Source organism: Suncus etruscus, chromosome 5 (assembly GCF_024139225.1).
Source record: "Suncus etruscus isolate mSunEtr1 chromosome 5, mSunEtr1.pri.cur, whole genome shotgun sequence".
In the NCBI taxonomy this organism is placed as follows: Eukaryota; Metazoa; Chordata; class Mammalia; order Eulipotyphla; family Soricidae; genus Suncus; species Suncus etruscus.
In genome coordinates this window covers 20539962-20558386 of record NC_064852.1, presented here as the reverse complement: position 1 = coordinate 20558386, position 18425 = coordinate 20539962, and the positions used below count along the sequence as shown (strand labels likewise).

Here is an 18425-nt window from a genome sequence, read left to right as displayed (position 1 = left end):
AGGCTCATGGCTTCTGGCTTCCTGGGGAAGAAGAAGGGAAGGGCATACATGTCTGCCAGGAGTGGCATTTGGGCGTGCAAGACCCCAGTGTTGGGTCTGAGTTGAGTTTCATTCCAGAGTTCGGTGACTTGCATGGGTTTTGGGGGACAAGGAGGCCCAGAAGAGCTCTGGGAGGACGTGGAAGAAGCTGGAGAGCTGGTGGAGCCCAATAGGCTGAACCCCAGATAATTGGCAGCACAGAAAAAGGGGTGCAGACCTCCAGCATGCTACTTCTTGATCTTTTAGATGGCCGCTTGCCTAAGATATGGGGGGGCATCAGGGCTGCTGTCAGGGTGGAAAGCTGGATATCATATCCCACTGTGAAATGGGGTTCACTGTGGCACAGTGCAGCTGGATTGGGGGAGAACAGGTCATAAGATCTGGAGACCTTAAAGAAACAAGGGGACTGGCAGGTGTCCAGCTCACGGGCAGTTCTGAGATGTGGCCTAGCCTGTCCCCACATGAAACCAACACAGTGGGGCCTGTCACAGAGGTCCCAAGATCCTAACGTGTGGGTTGAGGATGCCTACATCAGCCTGCCGGGGTGCAGCGAAGGCTCCAACTTTCATAACTAAAAAGGCGGCTGCCACCCTGTGAACCTCGTGCTGCACCCCAGCCCTACAGGACTCCCCATTCCTTTTTTTTTTCTCTTGGTTTTTGGGTCATACCCAGCAGTGTTCATGGGTTACTCCTGGCTCAATGCTCAGAAATTGCTCCTGGCGGGCTCAGGGGACCATATGGGATGCTGGGATTTGAACCACTGTCCTTCTGCATGCAAGGCAAATACCCTACCTCCATGCTATCTCTCTGGCTCCAGGGCTCCCCATTCCTATAATCTCCTCCCCGGACACACAGTAGCATGAGCTGGTTATGGCTCTTTCCAGAACATTCTGACACAGGGGTGGGCCAGGGTTGGCAGGGGAGATGGCAGCAGAGAAGACACCAATGCAAGAGAAGAGCTTTATTGGGGTGTCTGTGCTCACAGTGACTTCGCAGGTGGCCGGCACCTCCCATAAGGTTCTCAGGGTGCCCAGGTTCCAGGCCAGGCTGAAGCAGGAGCCACAGACAGACCTCCCCTCTTCTGGGCCTCACCCCACTCCCACCCACCACCCACACTTTAGGAACAGACTCACAGGCCACAGAGGAAGGGGGTACAGGGGGGTAGCAGGAGCAGTAGCTTAGGGGTATCCAGGCTGGGGCTGGGACCTGGAGAGGCCATCCGCCTGGACACTATGGTTTCAGGAGGGCTGTCTAGCTGGGGGTCTGGCAGGCATCCTGAAAGGGGTCCCCAAGATGTATAGGTGCTGGGGTCAGGCTGCTGGGTCGGATCCTGCTTGGTTGGTAGAGGCTTGGCTGTGGGTTTGGGAGTGGCAGGGGATGCCCTTGGACCTTGCTGGCCCAGCCAAGGGGGGAGCTGCCAGGGTGTCCCAAAAGACCCTCGCCCCTCAGGGGGGCACAGAGAGAGGGGCTCGGTTGGGTCAGTGTGGGGTGTAGGGTTGGGTAGGCCTGGCCCCATCTCAGAAGCTGCTGAGAAGGGAGAGGTCTGTGGCTCCATGGTAGGGGATGGGGCAGGGGAGGGCCTGGATCTTGGAGGGTTCCAGGAGCACCCCTCTGCCCAATATATCAGGGCTGTGGCACAGGGAAGTACAGACATGCCCACACTCTCCACTCTTTCCTTCCTGTGCCCCCACTTTGACTAGAATTCCAGGGGTTCTGCTCATCTGCTGCTGAGCCTGAAGCTGCTCTTTTTGGGGGGCAGGGTATGGGGAGCTTCTGGGAGGCAGCAGCAGATGCTGGAGAGGTGGACACGAGCAGTAAGGTGCTCCCCACTCTTGAAGAGAGGCTCCCTGGTCAGAAACACGGACCATGCCACTGCATGCTGCTCTGGAGGCAGGCACGAGGGGACCAGACAGTCTAATGGAACCCTTGGGCAGAGCTCTGGGGACCCCACTCTGGTCTCAGACGTCAGTGCTGACGCTACGGCTCCGGGAAAAGGCTTCACGCATGGCTGTCAGGCGGTTGGGATCCAGTGCCTGCAGCCCCCCCAGGGCCCCGGTGGGTGGCCCCACGTCCTCCTGGCTGAGGCTCCGGTAGGCCACACGGCCCCCGCCGTTGAGCAGATCGTCCTCTGGCTCCTGTAGGTAGAAGCTGGGCGGCTCGTAGTAAGAGCAGCTTCGGCAGAGCGCGCGTGCTGGCGGGGTCTTGGCGCCAAAGGGCAAGGCGGCAGTGGTGGGGCGCAATGGCCCGTTGGTTAGCGCCAAGCTGCGGTTGGAGTGAAGTGGGGGCAGGTGCGGGGGCACTGCAAAATCTGGCTCCTCCTCGTCGTCCTCGGGCTCCTCTCTCTTGCAGCAATAATACTGAGGGAACAGAACCAGCTGAGCCCATCCCTGAGCTCCCCCTCAGCGCTCCCTTCTCCCACGGTGCCTGCTAGACATGGACCCCATCCTGCAGGAGAATAAACTGAGGCACCCAGGGGCCCCCACAATCCTCAGACATGGGTGTGGGGGTCTAGCCTGTGAGTCTGCCCTGGTTTATGCCAATTCTGACCCCTCATGTTTCATGAAACTCCATGAAACACACACTCCATCCCTCCAGGGCTGCTCTGTGGCATTGGCTAAGTCCTTTCCTCCCTCTCCATGACCCCGGCTTCCCCTACTCCTGGTTCGGCCTGGATGGGGCCTCTCATTCTGCAGCCCACAAGCTGGTACCTGGAGTCGGCAGTAGCACAGAACCGCAATGATGCAGAGCAGAATCACAGTTGCCAAAATGCCCCCGGTGATCACCACAGTCCCGGCTGTCATCCGCCCCCTTCTCCATCAACAGCCTGCAACACACAGTGAGAGATGCCCAGAGCCCTGCCTCCCCCCCACACCCAGCCCAGGGCAGGAAAGGGCTCTGGGATTCTCGGGGCAAGGGCAAGGGCCTGGTAGCTGGGTCCCACTCCTTCCTCTGGTTTCCACAGTGGGAGTCACTCACAGGTGTCAGGGCAGTGACTCTGGAACCCTTTTAATACCCATAGCAGCACCTCGGGGTCTCAGAGTTCTTCCTTTCTCTAAGGCACGTGTGGCACTTCTGGACCTGGACTAGGTAGTGGAAGATACCAGGCCCTCACCCCTGTCAGGTTGGGGAGAAGCCACGTGTTCCCCCACAGAGCCCCTCCACCTGGTGAAGGGTGAGCAGCTCTGACCTCCCATGTCCACCTCGGTCCACGGACAGGAAATGCCCCAGAACTTTATATTGGGTTGCTCAGAACATTTGCGTCCGAGCCTACTGAGCCAGTTTTTGGAGAGCATCAGAACTTGGGGCTTGGGTGCCTTAGATATGGGGCTTTGGGCATTTTAGACACAGATCTTTGGCACCCTGAGACTTGGGTCTTTAGCACCTTAGATACAGGGTTTTGGGTACCCTTAAATGTGGGGTTTCCTTGGCCTTGGGACAGTCCCCTCCTGTCATCATCTGTGTTTCATGGACCACATGCCTATTCCCGAAGCACTTTCTCCAGGCAAAAAGCCTGGATCAAAAGTGTGGGCACCTAAGCCCTTTCAGTCTCCCCTCTACTGTCTCTCCTTTTTGGGGGGTACAGGCGAGGGGTACTGTCAGCTCCCAAGCATATCTTCAGAGCCAATGTGGACAGTATCCCCTACAGCCTGTCTGGCCCAGGTGGTTCTGTGGGCACCTCTGAAGGTGGGGCAGATCTAGCCAGTGCCTGGCCATGCAACTGTGCCAAGGTTCACTGTCTGAGTGCCACTGAGAGCCCCTGATCTGTGTCCGTGGGTGCATTTCAGCCCTGGCAGCTCTCAGCTAATGCTTGGGAGGGGCACACACCCCTGGCTTGTGGCTCTTCATTCTGGTACACCTTGAGCCTTAGCTGTGTGCAGAGCTGGACCAACAGCCTACCCCTCTCTGTGCCGGGTACCCCAGGGCACCCAAGCAGGAGACCTTCTAGGTAGTTGCTCCCACTTCAGCCAATGTGCCAGGCAGGGTCAAAGGTTCTGAGATCCTTGGTGGGGGTATGTCAAGGTGAATGTCCCATTTCCGGGAAACATGCCGGTTTGTGCCTGCTTTCCCCAATGTTGTGGGAAATGACAGAACCCACAGATTGGGAGCAGGGCCCTCTGTGATGTGGGCCACCCCACTTCTCCACACCCTGTGTGAGTTAGCAGGCTATTTCTAGGTCTCTAGAAAGAACTCAAAGTCACTCAATTCTTGCAAGGACACTACTGGGGTCTCACCTTGTAGGGAAGTAACTGACTTAGGATTTTTGTTTGTTTGTTTGTTTGTTTTTGGACCAGATCTGGAGGTGTGCAGGGATTACTCTTGGCTCTGTACTCATAAATTACTTCTGGAAGGCTCAGGGCACCCTTCGGAATGTCGATGATTGAACCCAGATCAGCTATGTGCAAAACAAGCACTCTCCTCACTGTGTTATTGCTTTGGCCCTTATAGTTTGTTTTTTAATCCTAGAAATCACTGGATGCTGGGGCTTGAATGATAGCATAGTAGGTAAGGTGCTTGTCTTGCACAGGGCTGAACCCGATTTAATTCCTTTTACTCCATAGGGTCCCCTGTGCACCACCAGGAGTGATTCCTAAGTGCAGAGCCAGGAATAACCCCTGAGTACAGTGGGTGTGGCCCCAAAATCTTCCCTCAAAGAAGTCACTGAGGTTAGAGGCACCCCAGAAATTTTCTCATAGGAGTTCCTGTCACGTCTGTCCTCCAGACAGAAGAAACCCACTTCCTCCTCCAAAAGGGAATGTTTTGTCTTCCTCAGCAGCTGGTCACCCCAACCCTGTGGGGCTTCCTACCAGGGCTCCCTAAAGCTGGGTTCCCCAGGCTCAGGGTTGATTTGGAGACTGAATTTTGGGTGGCTCTGCCCTGAGTGAGGGGCCAGACTTCTGTGCCCCGGAATCGTGGCAAGTGCCGTTTGCCCCATCGACCAAGCTGGGGCTGGAGTCCAGACCCCATGGACAGACAGAACCAGACAGACCTGGGCACAGCTGGACGGCAGAGCCTGAGGCTGCACAGCAGCAGACACGGCACTGGGTCTGTGCCTGGCACCTTCCCCACCAGCTCCTGTCTGCCAGGCCAGGCGAGGATGGTAAAGGCTCCCAGTTGGGCAGAAGGGGTGTGTGTGGGGCACGGCCCATCCCGTCCACATCTGTTTCATGCTGGGACTTAGGAGAGCAGAATAGCAGTTGCTGCTGGATGCTGCCCCCACCCCGTCTCCTTTTCTTGGAGTTCAGGGGACACCAGGGTTCAGTCCAGCCTGAAAAGAGATTGTGAACAGACCCCAGATATGGGAGGACCCTCGGCTTTCCGGGTGAGGGATGAGATCCTTCCGTGGGAACCAGCCTTCCCCGCACAGCCCCGTTCCAGCTGCCCCCTGAGAGCCAGCACAGCTCTCAAAGTGCCCATCTGGGAGACAGGGAGCATGTCCAGGCTCTGCACCCGCTGGCTGGCAAGTCATCGCAGCCCTCCCTGGGGTACCCGCCAGGGATAGGCAGTGGGAGTGGTGCCCGCCCAGGCCAGGCGCCCGCAGCTGTCAGCAGCTGCCCTGACCCCGCGCCCGTCCAGCTGGAGCAGCAGCCGCCGAAGGGCAGCGAGGCCCACGCGGGCACCAGGCCCAGGTCTGGCCCAGCCTGCAGACAAGCACACAACTGGCTGGGCTCGGAGGACCCAGCTCACAGCTGTTCACTTAGCGCCCCATATGACCAAGTCTCCTCAGACACCCCACCCCACCCTGGGCTGCTCCAAGGTCTTCCCCTTTCTCTCCAAGGCCTGACCTGGAGTTCAGGGCATGCCTCTTCCTCCTCCAGAGAGCCCTCCTGGGCTTCTCTAAGATATATGACAAAGCCTCACTGGGCCAGAGCTGCAAAGGATCCCAGCTCCCTCTCAGGTGGAAGGACAGGGGGAGGCTCCAGTCATGTGTGTGTGGGTTGCATTCCTGGCCTCATGCAGCCGATTATAGGCAGAGCAGCAACTATGGGATCTGACTGCACTTGTGTCCCTCAGACCTTCTGGGCTGGGGCTTTTGCTTAGTGGACACTGGGTTGGTCAGTCCCAGGGGTTTGCCCAGGAGGTGGGGATGACATGTGGTCACAGCAGCCTCTGGTATTGCTGAAGCCTTTCTCAGCTCACATGACAGGAAAGGCAGAGTTTGGGCCTCATTTTCTGCCAGTTCTGGATCTGTCTCCTCCACCCTACCCCCCGTGGGAGGTGGAGATGCAGGACAGTCGGGGGGGGGGTGTCTCCAAATAATAAAAGGCCGCAAGTAAAACAAGGTCTCCCAGGAAGGACAGCTGAAAATACCTGGTGGCATTCTTTGTGTTTTGTTTTGTTTGGTGCCACACCCTGCAGTGTTCAGGGGATACTCCTGGCTCTGCATTCAAAAGTCATTCCTGGCAGGCTCAGAGAACCATATGGGATGCCGAGATTGAACTAGGGTCTGCTGTGTGCAAAGCAAAAGCCCTCCCACTGTGCTATAGCTCCAACCCTACACTTGGGGACATTCTTGCTTTACCACCAGTGGTCCCTGGACCAGGTCCCAGGACCAGCACCCCCAAATGTTGGAGAGGCAGAAGTGGGATCTACAAAAGGAACTCAGGGGCCCCCCAGGTTTCCTGGAGGAGGAGGTGCTTGGGGGAGCTTTGGTGGGGTGCCTGTCGTGGCCTGTCCACTAGCACCTCTAGCCAATGCTGCTTTGAAACCCCCTTTCCTGGCTTGCCCCAGCCCCTGCTTCTCCAGGCATGGTGGTGGGTGAGAAGGGCTGTGTACACATGCGCTACTGAGGCCCCGAGCTGGGGGTCCTGTCTGCTCCCCATGCCTGTGGGCAGCTGGACACCCTCAGTGTAAGACCCAGCAGGGAGGTGCAGGAGGACCAACAGCAGGTCCAGATGGGCTGCACTTGCCCCAGCCCTTCCCCACAGTGCTGAGCATAGTTCAGACATTTTCCCCAGGCTGCCTGGCTCTGCCCACCCCTCTGTGCTCCCCATCTGTTTATTCTGCACCCCTATGGTGCAGGGCACACAGCAGCCCTCCCCCCAGTCTGGGGGCTACTCTCCAGGAATGTCCAGTCCTACCTCCCCCTCCCTCTTGCATGAACCTCAGTCTGCGGGAGACTCCGGGGCTAAGCATGCAGGGCTGGGGTGGTGCCTGTAACCTGCTGGTTTTCTGGGCAGCTGGGGGTGTGTTTGGAGAGCCAGAAGAGGAACTGAGGCAGGCTGGGTGGGAGCAGTGCCTCTTGGTGGTGGTGGGGCGGCCCAGAGTCTGGAGGGGGCTTTGGAGGAGCGTCTGTCTGGCCCTGCTGAGCCACGCTACCTGGAAGGCCCTTCCCAGCAAGTTCCTGTCTAGACTCCTCCACATTTGCTCCTAATTTCACGCCCCGCGGCTTCCCCGGCCCCCGCGCTGGGTTATGAGCAGTGGGGAAGTGACTGTGATGTGTGGGGGAGGCCATCCAGGGCAGGGGGGCCAAGCTGGGCCAAGAGGCAGTTTCCAGTCTGCTGCTCTGAGACCCAGGGAGCTGGGCTCCTCCAATACAGAGAAGGCCCAAATGGGGCTCACAGAGGGGGAGCGGGGGGGGGGGGGGAGGGCAGGAGTCTAGAGAATGCCAAGGCTTCATGGCAGGATCCTTGGAGGAAATCCTAGGGAGAGCACAGGCACCTTCTCACTTTCTGGGGTTCCAGACAAGGAACCCTGGGGGGACGCAGGGCAGCACCCCCTAACCCCCACCCCCCATGGTTCAGGCCTCTGCTATGCTGCCCATGGTAATAATTCTTCAGTGTTTAGGGCTGAGCTGAGGCTGGTGGGCAGGAGGCTGTAGCCTTGTGGGCATGGCTTAGTCCTGTCCACCCCAAGTCTCTAGGCCCATCTGTAGGGGTGGACCCCCACTCCCAATTATTTCTGAGAAAGCTTCCAGAGGGAAACCGAGCCCCCCCATGGCTCTGTCTGCTCTCTGGGAGTGCTATGGGCAGAGGGTCAGGATGCAGAACAGACCCCAACCTGGGCTGCTTGGGGGTGATAGGGTTCAGCTCCCATGAGCTGACCAGAGGTGACTGCACCATGGAGTGCTGAGACCCAGGAGAAACTGAACCGCAATTCCAGCAAGCATCCTGGATGCCCTTGGACATGGGGAGGGGCTGCTGAAGACCGGGGGGGGGCAGTGATCTGAGCCAAGTACTTAGCCCCCGCCATTGATGACCCCCAACTTGACTGTGTGTCTGGATTGTTTCCCACTGCCAGAGTGAGCCTCCGACCTGCTGCAGAGAAGTGGGGAGGGGGAGAGAGAGCTAATGTGGAAGAGGCCCTCGGGAGAGGGTCCAGAGGGTTTGAGGAGCAGGGCTCTGCCTGCCAGCATTGAGGCCCAGGGCTTAGACCCCAAATGTCAGGGCCTCTGGGTGCCAGGAAGCTGGGTGAGCGGGTCCTTACTTGAAACTGGGACTGGGGCAGCAGGGCCTTATCAGACAGAACTGGCATCTGGGGGAGTCTCACTCAGAACCGGCAGAGAATCTCACTCTACTCCTGGGTTGCCCTTAGGTCTAGCCTGGAGACTTGCCTCCCTTGCCTGCAGGCTCTTCTATAGCTCCGTGGAGGTGGCATGTCCTGGGCTCGCCTGCTCACACACACTCACACACCTGGTCAACGCACATGTGGCATATGCAGACGCACACACTCATACAATGATGCACACATATACACAGTCTGAGTGACACACTCACACGTGCACAGACGGTCTCCACAGGCGCAGTCTGGCCATGATGTCTGGTGTGCGCATGTCCGACACACAGCCTGGCTGATGCTCAGTCGCTTGCTCACACGGCGTCTGGTCTCCAGGCCTTGGCTGAGCGCCCTGCTGGGCCCAACCTCCCACCCGGCTCTGCCATCCCTGAGCCGCCAGCACCACCTGGTCCTGGGCATGCCACCCTCTCTGGGCCACACTACGTATGTGGTGTAGACAATCTGGCAAACCTTTAGCAGTGAGGAGTCCTGAGCTCCCCTAGGCAGGGACAGGAGGGGCTGCTGGCATGTGGGACAGGTCCCCCAGAGAGGCCTAGGACTCTGCCTGAAGGATGGGAGGAGACAATGGTCTGTCCACCCTGCCTTGCTCCCTGTCAGCTGGTTGGGTCAAGTGTCACAGGCCCTGCGACCTCAGGGTCTTTGCATGACTGTGAGTGGGGCAGTTCCCAGGTTCTGCTACAGCATCTCCCCAAGAGGACAGTCCCCTCCTTGGTCTCCTGCCCAGCTACCACAGCTCAGTTATATTAGGGGTCACCAAGGACAGAAGCCAGGTCCGTCTCTCTTGAAAAGAGGGTCCTGGGCACATGAGCAGAGGTATCAGATACGAAGCAGTGAGCAGTGGCCCTGGATACTCCAAGTCACAAGGGTCTTCAAACTTTTTAAACAGGGGGCCTGTTCACTGTCCCTCAGACCATTGGAGGGTCTGACTATAGTAAAAACAAAACTTATGAATGAATTCTTTTTTTTTTTTTTTTTTTTTTTGTTTTTTTTTTGTTTTTGGGCCACACCCGGTAACGCTCAGGGGTTACTCCTGGCTATGCGCTCAGAAGTTGCTCCTGGCTTGGGGGACCATATGGGACACCGGGGGATCGAACCGCGGTCCGTCCAAGGCTACCGCAGGCAAGGCAGGTGCACCTTACCTTTAGCGCCACCGCCCGGCCCCCATATGAATGAATTCTTATGCACACTGCATATATCTTATTTTGCAAGGAAGAAACAAAACAGATACAAATACAATATGTGGCCCAAAGGCCATAGTTTGAGGACCACTGCCCCAAGAGGATCAGCTCTGCTCTGTGAATGCCAGGCCCTGTGGTCTCCCTAGCAGGTTCATGGATCCTGGCTGAGCTGAGGGCCACTGTGGGTGGGAGCAGGGGACCCTCCACTGGTCTTGAGTCCCTGGGGCAGTGGGTTGGCTCTGCTGCTCTCAGTCCTACTCACTGAAAAACAGGAGTGATGGAGGACTCCTACACAGCCAGGAGCACTGACAGACATGAAGGGTGAACACTAGTTGGGCACAGAAGATTAACACAAGCCAGGAGCACTGACTGCTGGAGGATGAGCTCACTGAGAGCACTTATGAAGAGGGTGAGCTTCCTGGGAGCACACACCAGGAGCACTAAGGGTTGGTTCCACCCAGCACCTGGAGACAGCCCTGAGGGCAGATGGGCTGTTGGCCTAAGACCTCCCCATTGAGGGTCCATCAGAGACAAGTCTTGAGTTCTCAATCAGAGATGACGAGTGATAGGCCAGGAGCACAGAGCCTGGAGCTGGCCTCTTGCCCAGCGGTGAGGAGGATTGAGGCTGAGCTGGAGAGCAGTGGTCGGAGTGCTCAGAGCTGCGCTGCAGAGACTCACACCCCAGAACCCACCCAGAATGCTCGAAGCAGTGGCTACAGAATCTCAAACCTGGGACTTCCCTCCTCCCAGAGTGCTCAGCGAGCAAAAAAGGGTTGTAGGGACGGGACAGCAGCTCACATGACCCAGAGACAGCACCTGCCCTGTGGAGGGTGAAACAAAAGTGCTTTAGCTGCATCACAGCCCATCTCTCCAGATTGCTGTCCCTGTAGGACTATCCCCAAGGCAGCCCCTGCTCTCTCAGGGACCCCTAACTTTTGCCCAAGTTCAGCTGCAGGTCCTATAACAGGCCTACTCTGTGCATATAGAATGTGGTCCTGGGTCCCACCATCATGTCTGACAGTCATTCCTGTGCCACTCATTCATTCTCCCTCCTCCCTTTTCTCTCCTCCTCATTCATTCTCCTCACCTCCCTCCTTCCTCTCTTCTCTCTTCCTCCTTCCTCCCTACTCACTCTCCTTATTCACCCTCTTCTTCCCTCTTTCCCTCTCCCACCTCCTCACTCTTTCCTCCTCCTCCTCCTCCCTCATTCTTCCTTACAGTCCTCCCACTCCCTTCTCTTTTCTTCCTCCCTCACTCTTTCCTCCCTCTCCCAACTCCCTCCTCACTCATCCCTCCGGCATTTGCTCCTGCTTTACTGGCTTCTCTTTTCTAGAACAGTTTGAGTCTCACCCTCCCCTTTGGGGTGGAAACTCTGATAGTCCAGCAAATGATATGTCAGAGAGCCCAAGTATATGGGGTTTGGGGTCCAGGGTAGGCCACCACCGGGCACTGCCCCAGTGTCCCTTGCCCACCACACCCTCCCTTTTTTCCCCAGGTAGAAGAAATGGGAGGATTGAGAAACGGGAGAAAGCAACAAGCCAGAGTGACAGTTCAGCGGGGAGAGCATATGGCCAAGCTGGGTTCAATCTCCAACACCCCATATTGTCCCTCAAAGCTGCCAGGAGTAACTAGTGAGTACAGAAACAGGTCTAGGTCTCAGCCCTGATAAGCACAGACCTGTGTGTCCCTAAAACAAAAAAACAAAAGGAAGGGAAGGAGGGAGAGGGAAAGGGATACACCCCCCCCCCCCAGAGTGATCATTCACAGCACCTCTGGCAAATGCATCCCTTGGCAAAGGAAGCTGTTTTCTCATTAGCGAGGAATTTTTCGAAGGTAAAAGCAAAGCTGACTGAATTTATAATTTGGGAAATGGACTCTGAGAGTAGGCGCCTCTGCACGGTGAGAGCTTTGACCACGGCCCAGGGAAGTAAACCAGAAGGAGCAAGCATGAGGCTGTGCCCCCTCACACTCCCCCACCCCCCAAGCTGGGACGCAGTGTCTGTGCTCCTTAGGAACGTTCTGGAACCAGACAGGGAAGCATGAGGAGGATGAGGCAGGAGGAGGGGTCACCCTCTCACAACCCCTCCACTTCTCAGTCTGGCCTCCCAGCCCTACAACAAATAGCAGAGCTGCTGCTATGGGCAGCCCTGCCTTGGTTACTGGGGATGGTGGTGGGTGGGTGGGTGAAAGGCCGCTATCTCTTGTGACTTCTCCTGGGGGTCGGAGTGAGGTGCCAGGATCCCAGTGGGGCCCTTAACAGCTGAGCCACTTCCCAGACTGGCAGAAAGGACCCATGGGAAGAGCAGAAGGATCTAGACATAACCAGTGAGACACCTGCCCATCTAGGCTGGGGAGCTTGCTGCCTGGCCTCTTGCCCCAGAAGGAGCAGAAGGGGAATTAGGGGCTTGTGGGGGCCAGGGGCTGCTGTTTTCCAGGCAGAACCTGCTCCTCCCACTCTGCTGCAAGCTTCACTTTGCCTCTGCCTTTAGGAAGCCTTCCCTGCCTGCCCTTCACAGGGAATACTTGCTGCCATCCAGACAACCTGGCTTCAACCCTGTCACTCATCTTCCCTCTCCCCGCCTGTCCCCAAGCCTCGCACCATGGGTCTACCATGCCCTTAAATTCAACCCAAAAGAAACCCCTATGCCTGTTTGCTAAAAGTTTGGGAGCTGGGAAGAGAGTTCATCAGGCTGTGCTGAGGATGAAGTACAGGGTCAGCAGGGTCACAGGGTGGGGGGCCCTCATCTCCAGCAGTAAAGTAAGGTGGGAGTGTTCTCTGGGTCTCACAGCCAGCAGCATCTCGTGGTCAGGGAAATGCTTTTGTTGCGCCCGACATTGGGTACCCAGTGTGAGGGGATGTGGGCAGTGCCAAGCCTGCTCTGGACTACGAGTAACCCCCAGAAAACAGCCTGAGCAGGGAGTTCCGAGTGTGCTCAGATAGTAGAGGGCTGCTCACCCACCTTCCCCTCAGTCCTAGGGGGCTCTACCTTCTGTGCAACTTGATGCCACATGAATTTGTCCTGCCCCAGTGTACAGTGTATGTGGGGTGACTGTCCAGCAGGAACCTCCTTGGCCACTGTACCCCACATGCAGAAACCGATCCAGCTTGAGAAAATTCGGGCAGCCTCAAGCAGGAAGGGGGGCCCATGGGTACCAGTAAGAGTCTCCTGTCCTCCCCCCCCCACCCTGTGCCTCAGACTGTGGTGCAGAGGTTGCTGAGCGGGTGTGAAGGATGGCTCTGGCACTGACACAGTAAGGGAACCCTCAGTAGGCACCATTAGGGCTCTGCAGGCCCCAGTGGTCAGGTGATGTAGGGCCAAAGTGGCAGTCCCCCACATGTACCACCAGGCACTGGGGAGTGGCTCATGGCATCGTAAGACTGCATCCATCCCTCCCCAGAAACCCTCTCCTGCTACAAAGTGCCAGGCAGAAACTGCACCAGGATGGGGCACCCCAACTGCTGGGTGAAAAGAGTCCTCGGGGCTGGGCTCTCTCGCCTGGCCACGGGGGGCGCTGCAGTGCTGTGTGGGGCGTCGTGTGAGGCTCTGATGGGTCCTGCTAGCTCCAGGCTGGCTGTGCCCTCACTCCCAGGCCCATCTCAGCTGGGGACTTTTTTGGGGGGTAATGAAGGCCTCCCAAAGAGTGCTCAGGGGTCATTCCCATTGGTGTCTGGCCAACAGGTCTAGCATGTGGGGTCTGGACTCTGAGGATCCTGAGGATAAGTGTTGGGGGCACGTGGTCCCCAGATGGAAAGGCACATATGCCCAACCTTGTGTCCCCTCTCTAGCCCCTCTGTGAGCTCTTGCTCCAGCTGCTGGTGAGTGTCTTCACTCTGCTAGTCAACAGAGCTCCCTGAAGGATTATCCCTGGGTGTCCCTCGGGGCTCACAGCATGTTTGTCATAAAACCTCAGGTCAAGCTAAACTGAGGTGCCAGGGGCCGGAGAGATAGCATGGAGGTAAGGCGTTTGCCTTTCATGCAGGAGGTCATCGGTTCAAATCCCGGCATCCCATATGGTCCCCCGTGCCAGCCAGGAGCAATTTCTGAGCCTGGAGCCAGGAATAACCCCTGAGCACTGCTGGGTGTGACCCAAAAACCACAAAAAAAAAAACAAAAAAAAAAAAAACTGAGGTGCCAGGAAGCCCCTGGGGCTCAGCAGGAGCATTTGTGTGTGCACGCATATCTGCATACATGTGTGCGTGCAGGCAATCATGTGTGAGTGTATGTGTGTGACATTCAGCCCCCAGGTGACATCTTTTCCGGCAGGAGTTTGCGACCTTCCTACAAGCTGTCCCACCAGCCAGCCTCAAGAGCAGAAGCTGCTACTTGGCTTATGCTCAAAACCCCACTTGACCCTGAGCCCACCCCCAGTGCTCTGCACCCCGCATTTCTGTGCCCTCCACAGCCCCTCTCCAGGCATGGGGCCAAGTCGGGGGTGGCAGATTGCAGCTTGAGCCTGTTTAGGGGGGTAATGAACCCCAAGGGAACAAAGAACTTTGTAGAAAGAAAGGGAGCTCGGGGAGCTGGGGGGGAAGGGGCGCGAGCTGGCAGTCTCTGGGGCAGCACCGTGGGGGAGGGGCTTCGTGGAGCCGAGCGGGGCACCCCGGCCTCGGACTCTGGGTTTTTGAGGGCCCTTTGTGTGGGTGAAGGCCCTATATCCTCCAGACTGTCACACAGGAGGACAAGGGTTCAGATCCACTCTGTAGGGTGTTTACGTGCCGATTTGAGCTCAGGACCCAGAAGCACCGGATTAGCTTGGTTCCACAATGCTGCAGGCGCACCCCGCTTCTCCCAAACTCAGACTGATCCCCAGAGGGCTGGCAGGCACTGCCCAGTGGGACAGTGACCTCCCAGAGGCGGGTGTGATGCAGGTAGCTCAGTCTTTGCTTGAATGGGGCGCAGGGTGGATGTGGGCTCTGTCGGATCCCAAACACTCTCTGAGCCTCTCAGTCCTGGGCTCCCTCCAGCTTTACCAAGAGTTGAGATGCCAGAGCCAGTGGGTCTGCCTGCTCATGGAGAGGAGACAGATGTACCCAGGAGCGAGAGGGACATGTCCAAGGTAACCCAGAGAAAAAAGCACAGCACCGAGTGACTTGTCCCCAGAACAGAGTGAAGCCAGCGCTCACATGGAACCTGCCCCGATCTGGCCCTAGCAGGATGGATCCAAGTTTCAAGGAACAGGAGTGGGTCAGTCGTGGGCACCCAGTGGCAAAGGACGTCCTGTGTGTCCGGGGTGAGGGGGGGGGGCCTCAGGAAGCAGCCCTGGAGTGGAAAAGTGAGCAGAGGCATCCCTGTTTCCTGGTGGCTATCACACAGCTCAGAGGGCTTTCAGTGTTCTAGGACAGGCCACCACTCCCCTAAGGCACCCCAACACCTGACCTGCCCACACAAGGTAGGGGCATTCCTGATCCCTTCCTTGGGCTCTATCCTGAGTCCTTGGTGCCATTGAAGAGGGGAGCACTGTGCTGCCCCCCCCCCAAATACCAGCTCACAGGGGTTTGAGCACTCACTACACCCTGGTCTTCCGGAGGGCCTGGACGAGTTCCCAGTGGTGGTGGGGGGCAGGCAATTGGGTGCCTGCTCTCTCTCCTCAGCACCTCTACATTCTGGCTGGTGCTCTAGAGACCCCCTGTTCCTCCGGACCAACACATGTGTTGCCCGCTGAAATATTTGTCTCTGGGAGCCCATGTGAGATGTCCCTGGACAGGATGACCAGATCAAGAAGCCCCTAGTTTCGGAGCTGGAACAGAGTTGGATGGACCCTCCAACTAGGGGGCACCATTCAGGGTCTGCTTGCACCCGTTGGGAAGCCCCAGACACCAATGAGGGGTCCCCTCTCCTTGGGCAGCTGAGGCTCCCAGTCAAGGTGGCCACTAGATACTGACGAGTTAGAGTGACCTTGGGCAAGGGCCGTGACTTTCTTGTGCCTCGGTTTCCTTATCTGGCCGATGGGACGGTGTCAGCCGATTCAGGGATGAACCAGATACACCTGCGTCCCTAACAAGGGTGGGCCCCTGGGAATCAGAGGCTAGGGTCAGCTCTTCAAAACTTTCCTTCTCCAACCTGGGTTGCCCTGGTCCCCAAAGGGGCAGTCTGCAAATCCCTGGGTACCCTGGGGTGTCTTGCCTACCTCCCCCCAAGTTGGGACTGCCTCAGTTTTGGTTCAAGGGGTGCACTTGGAGTGCGGCCAGAATCAGAGTGCGCACAGCAGGCGCAGCTGCCAATCCAGGGACCCCCACATAGTGCAGTCCCCCAGCCAGGCACCCCAGGGAAGAAGGCGGTAAAGCATGGTTCCCCTCGGACCACCACCCCCAGTCACCACCCGCCCTCACCCCTTGGCCCTTACCTTGAACCATGGGATCCCGCTGCCCGGGCAGCCCAAGGCTCGCGCGCAAGTGACGTGACGGGGCGGTCCGGTCCCGCGTCCTACCGACCGTCAGTCCTGCGTCCTGGGCGTCCAGGGCTCAGCTAGAGTTGCGGCCGCTAGCTCGTGCCCAGGCCCCAGCTGCGGCGCCTGTAGGGGCCGCGTTGGCGAGGCTGGAGCTGGAGAGTCCCCGGGCGCACGGGGGAGGCCAGTACGTATCCAGGCGGGAGCCCCCTGCCCGCGTCACTGTGTCCCCGCGTCTCCGGACGGCCCCGCTGGCTCCCCGGCAGGCAGCACGCGCGCGGCTGGCAGCCGGGTCCCGGGGCGGCGAGCGAGCAAGCGGCTGGGGACGCGCGCCCGTACCCGTGGATCGCGCGCCTCCAGCTGTGCGCGCGGCGTCGGGGTTGCGCAGCGCGGCCCGGAGCTGTCCCTGGTGCTGAGGCCTGGTGCGCTCTGGGCAGGGTGTGCTTGGTGGTGGGGGGTCTGGCACCCCGTGACGCACCCCTGTCCTTGACGCTCCCTGAATTTTTGCGCGCGTTTCTGGCTTTCTCTGCTCCACCGCGAATCCTGAGAATGCGCCTTTGGGGCGCGTCCGCTCCTTGGCGCAAGAGGCGGGAGGGAAGTGGGGCTCGGGCTCTCCAAGTGGGCTCAGCGCCAGGGTCGGACTGGGCAGAACCCGCATAGACTTCAATGATAGCCCGCCGCTGCATTTACTCCCTTCCTTCGGTTCATAAGTTCCATGGACAGTGGCAGGGGGGCAAGGGCGTGCCAGGTTGGTTCCTGTCTGGCGCTGGCAGGTTTGGAGGGAGTCCCTACCCCATGGATCTTTCAGGACACCCACGGGGAGGAATAGATAAGAGCCACGTGGGAGTGATGGGGAGCTTATCTGGGGGTTTCTCTACCTATCCAGTGAAGGTACTATCAAGCGTCCTGCAGAAAGACACTCAGAATGGTGCACCCCTCATTTTCCCCAGGCCTGAAATGAAGCCCCAGGGTTCTGGAATCTGATCCAGCTCAGGAGTGTGCCACGGGAAGGTTGACTCAGAGCAATGCCCGAGTGTGGGCTGAGGATCCAGGAGCACATCACTGTCCACTCGCTCACAAAACAGATTTAGTACTGGACGGGATGCTCAGCCTAGGAGTTGAAGGGAACCCAGAGGGACCCTGCCCTGCCCCAAGGCTATCTGTGATCACTGGACACCCGAGCCACTTCCCTCATCCTTCTGGTGGGGAGGGAGTTGCTGCACCCCTGAGCCCTGCCGCAGCCCTGATGAATGTCCCTTGTAGATCTTCATGAGCCCCAGACACGAGCCAAGCACTCGGCGTGCCTCGGTGGATGAGTGCCCTCGGCGTTCCAGGGGAGATGGATGTGGCTGTCACGGCAGCTGCGCCTGCACCCCCCACTACCCCAATCCTGCGCTGCTCTCCCAGCCCAGAGCACTCGTGGGAATGCCATATAAGGGGAGAGAGAGAGGGGTGCGGGGGAGGGGACGTGGCAGGAGGGGGAGCCTAGAATCCCGCTCTGGCTTCTGTAAATCAGCACGTGCCCAGGCGGTGCGGCTGCCAGGATCACAGAGCTTCTGGCTAACTGGTGCCAAGAATAGGAAAAGGGGCACCTTGGCCTCTAGCTCATGTTTTCTGCACCCTCGCCGCACAACTGGGCCCGGGCATGTCCGACTGCTGCCCATACATCTGCCCACATCTGGGCCAGCTCAGGAACACTGGGAGGTGATCCTGGTGGGAGACTGTTTTGTTTTGTTTTGGTTTGGTTTGGTTTTGGTTTTTGGGCCACACCCGGTGGTGCTCAGGAGTTACTCCTGGCTATCTGCTCAGAAATAGCTCCTGGCAGCCATGGGGGACCATATGGGACACCAGGATTCGAACCAACCACCTTAGGTCCTGGATCAGCTGCTTGCAAGGCAAATGCCACTGTGCTATCTCTCCAGCCCCAGGAGACTGTGTTTTATCCCAGGTTCTTCACCTCCTTCTCCAGGGTCCCCACAGCCCAGAACCCCTAGAAGATAGTTCAGTGGTGGAGCTGAGTCACATGATCTGCAACGGGCTGGCTATTTGTCCTGAGGAGGTGGGTCACTCCAAACTCATCTGCTATATGATCTAAAAGTGCTCTTGAATGGAAGCAAAACCAAGTTTTTAGAAATGCAAATGGAGGTTATGAGGAGGCCTAGGCTGATGCATGGAAACAGCCTCTTAACAACTGCCCTGCCACAGAAAAGTTGGAGGGTGCACAAGGCTGGGGGGGCACCCATTTCTCCCACACTCTCTGACCTAACAATTCTCACTCATATGGTAGTCTCAGTCCACAGGTCCCTC

General features: G+C 58.0%; 2 protein-coding genes across 4 annotated transcripts in view; both read right to left on the bottom strand.

The window, feature by feature from the left end:
- FAM163B (family with sequence similarity 163 member B) overlaps window positions 1–16424 on the bottom strand; it is a 174463-nt gene extending 158039 nt beyond the window's left edge. Inside the window, exons 1-3 of one of the 3 annotated variants that reach the window (XM_049773730.1) lie at window positions 16077–16424; window positions 2748–2863; window positions 1991–2396 (exon numbers count right to left, since the gene is read on the bottom strand). In XM_049773730.1, the coding sequence (XP_049629687.1) occupies window positions 1998–2396; window positions 2748–2840 (492 nt within the window). In that variant the 5' untranslated portion in view covers window positions 2841–2863; window positions 16077–16424 and the 3' untranslated portion in view covers window positions 1991–1997. Of the gene's footprint in view, window positions 1–985; window positions 2397–2747; window positions 3239–16076 lie in introns of those variants that run through there. The other 2 variants (XM_049773728.1, XM_049773729.1) reach the window with 2 other exon arrangements.
- The window catches only part of LOC126009287 (surfeit locus protein 1), a 161258-nt gene that overhangs the window by 115458 nt on the left and 27375 nt on the right, over window positions 1–18425 (bottom strand). The gene's annotated exons all lie outside the window — the stretch shown is intronic.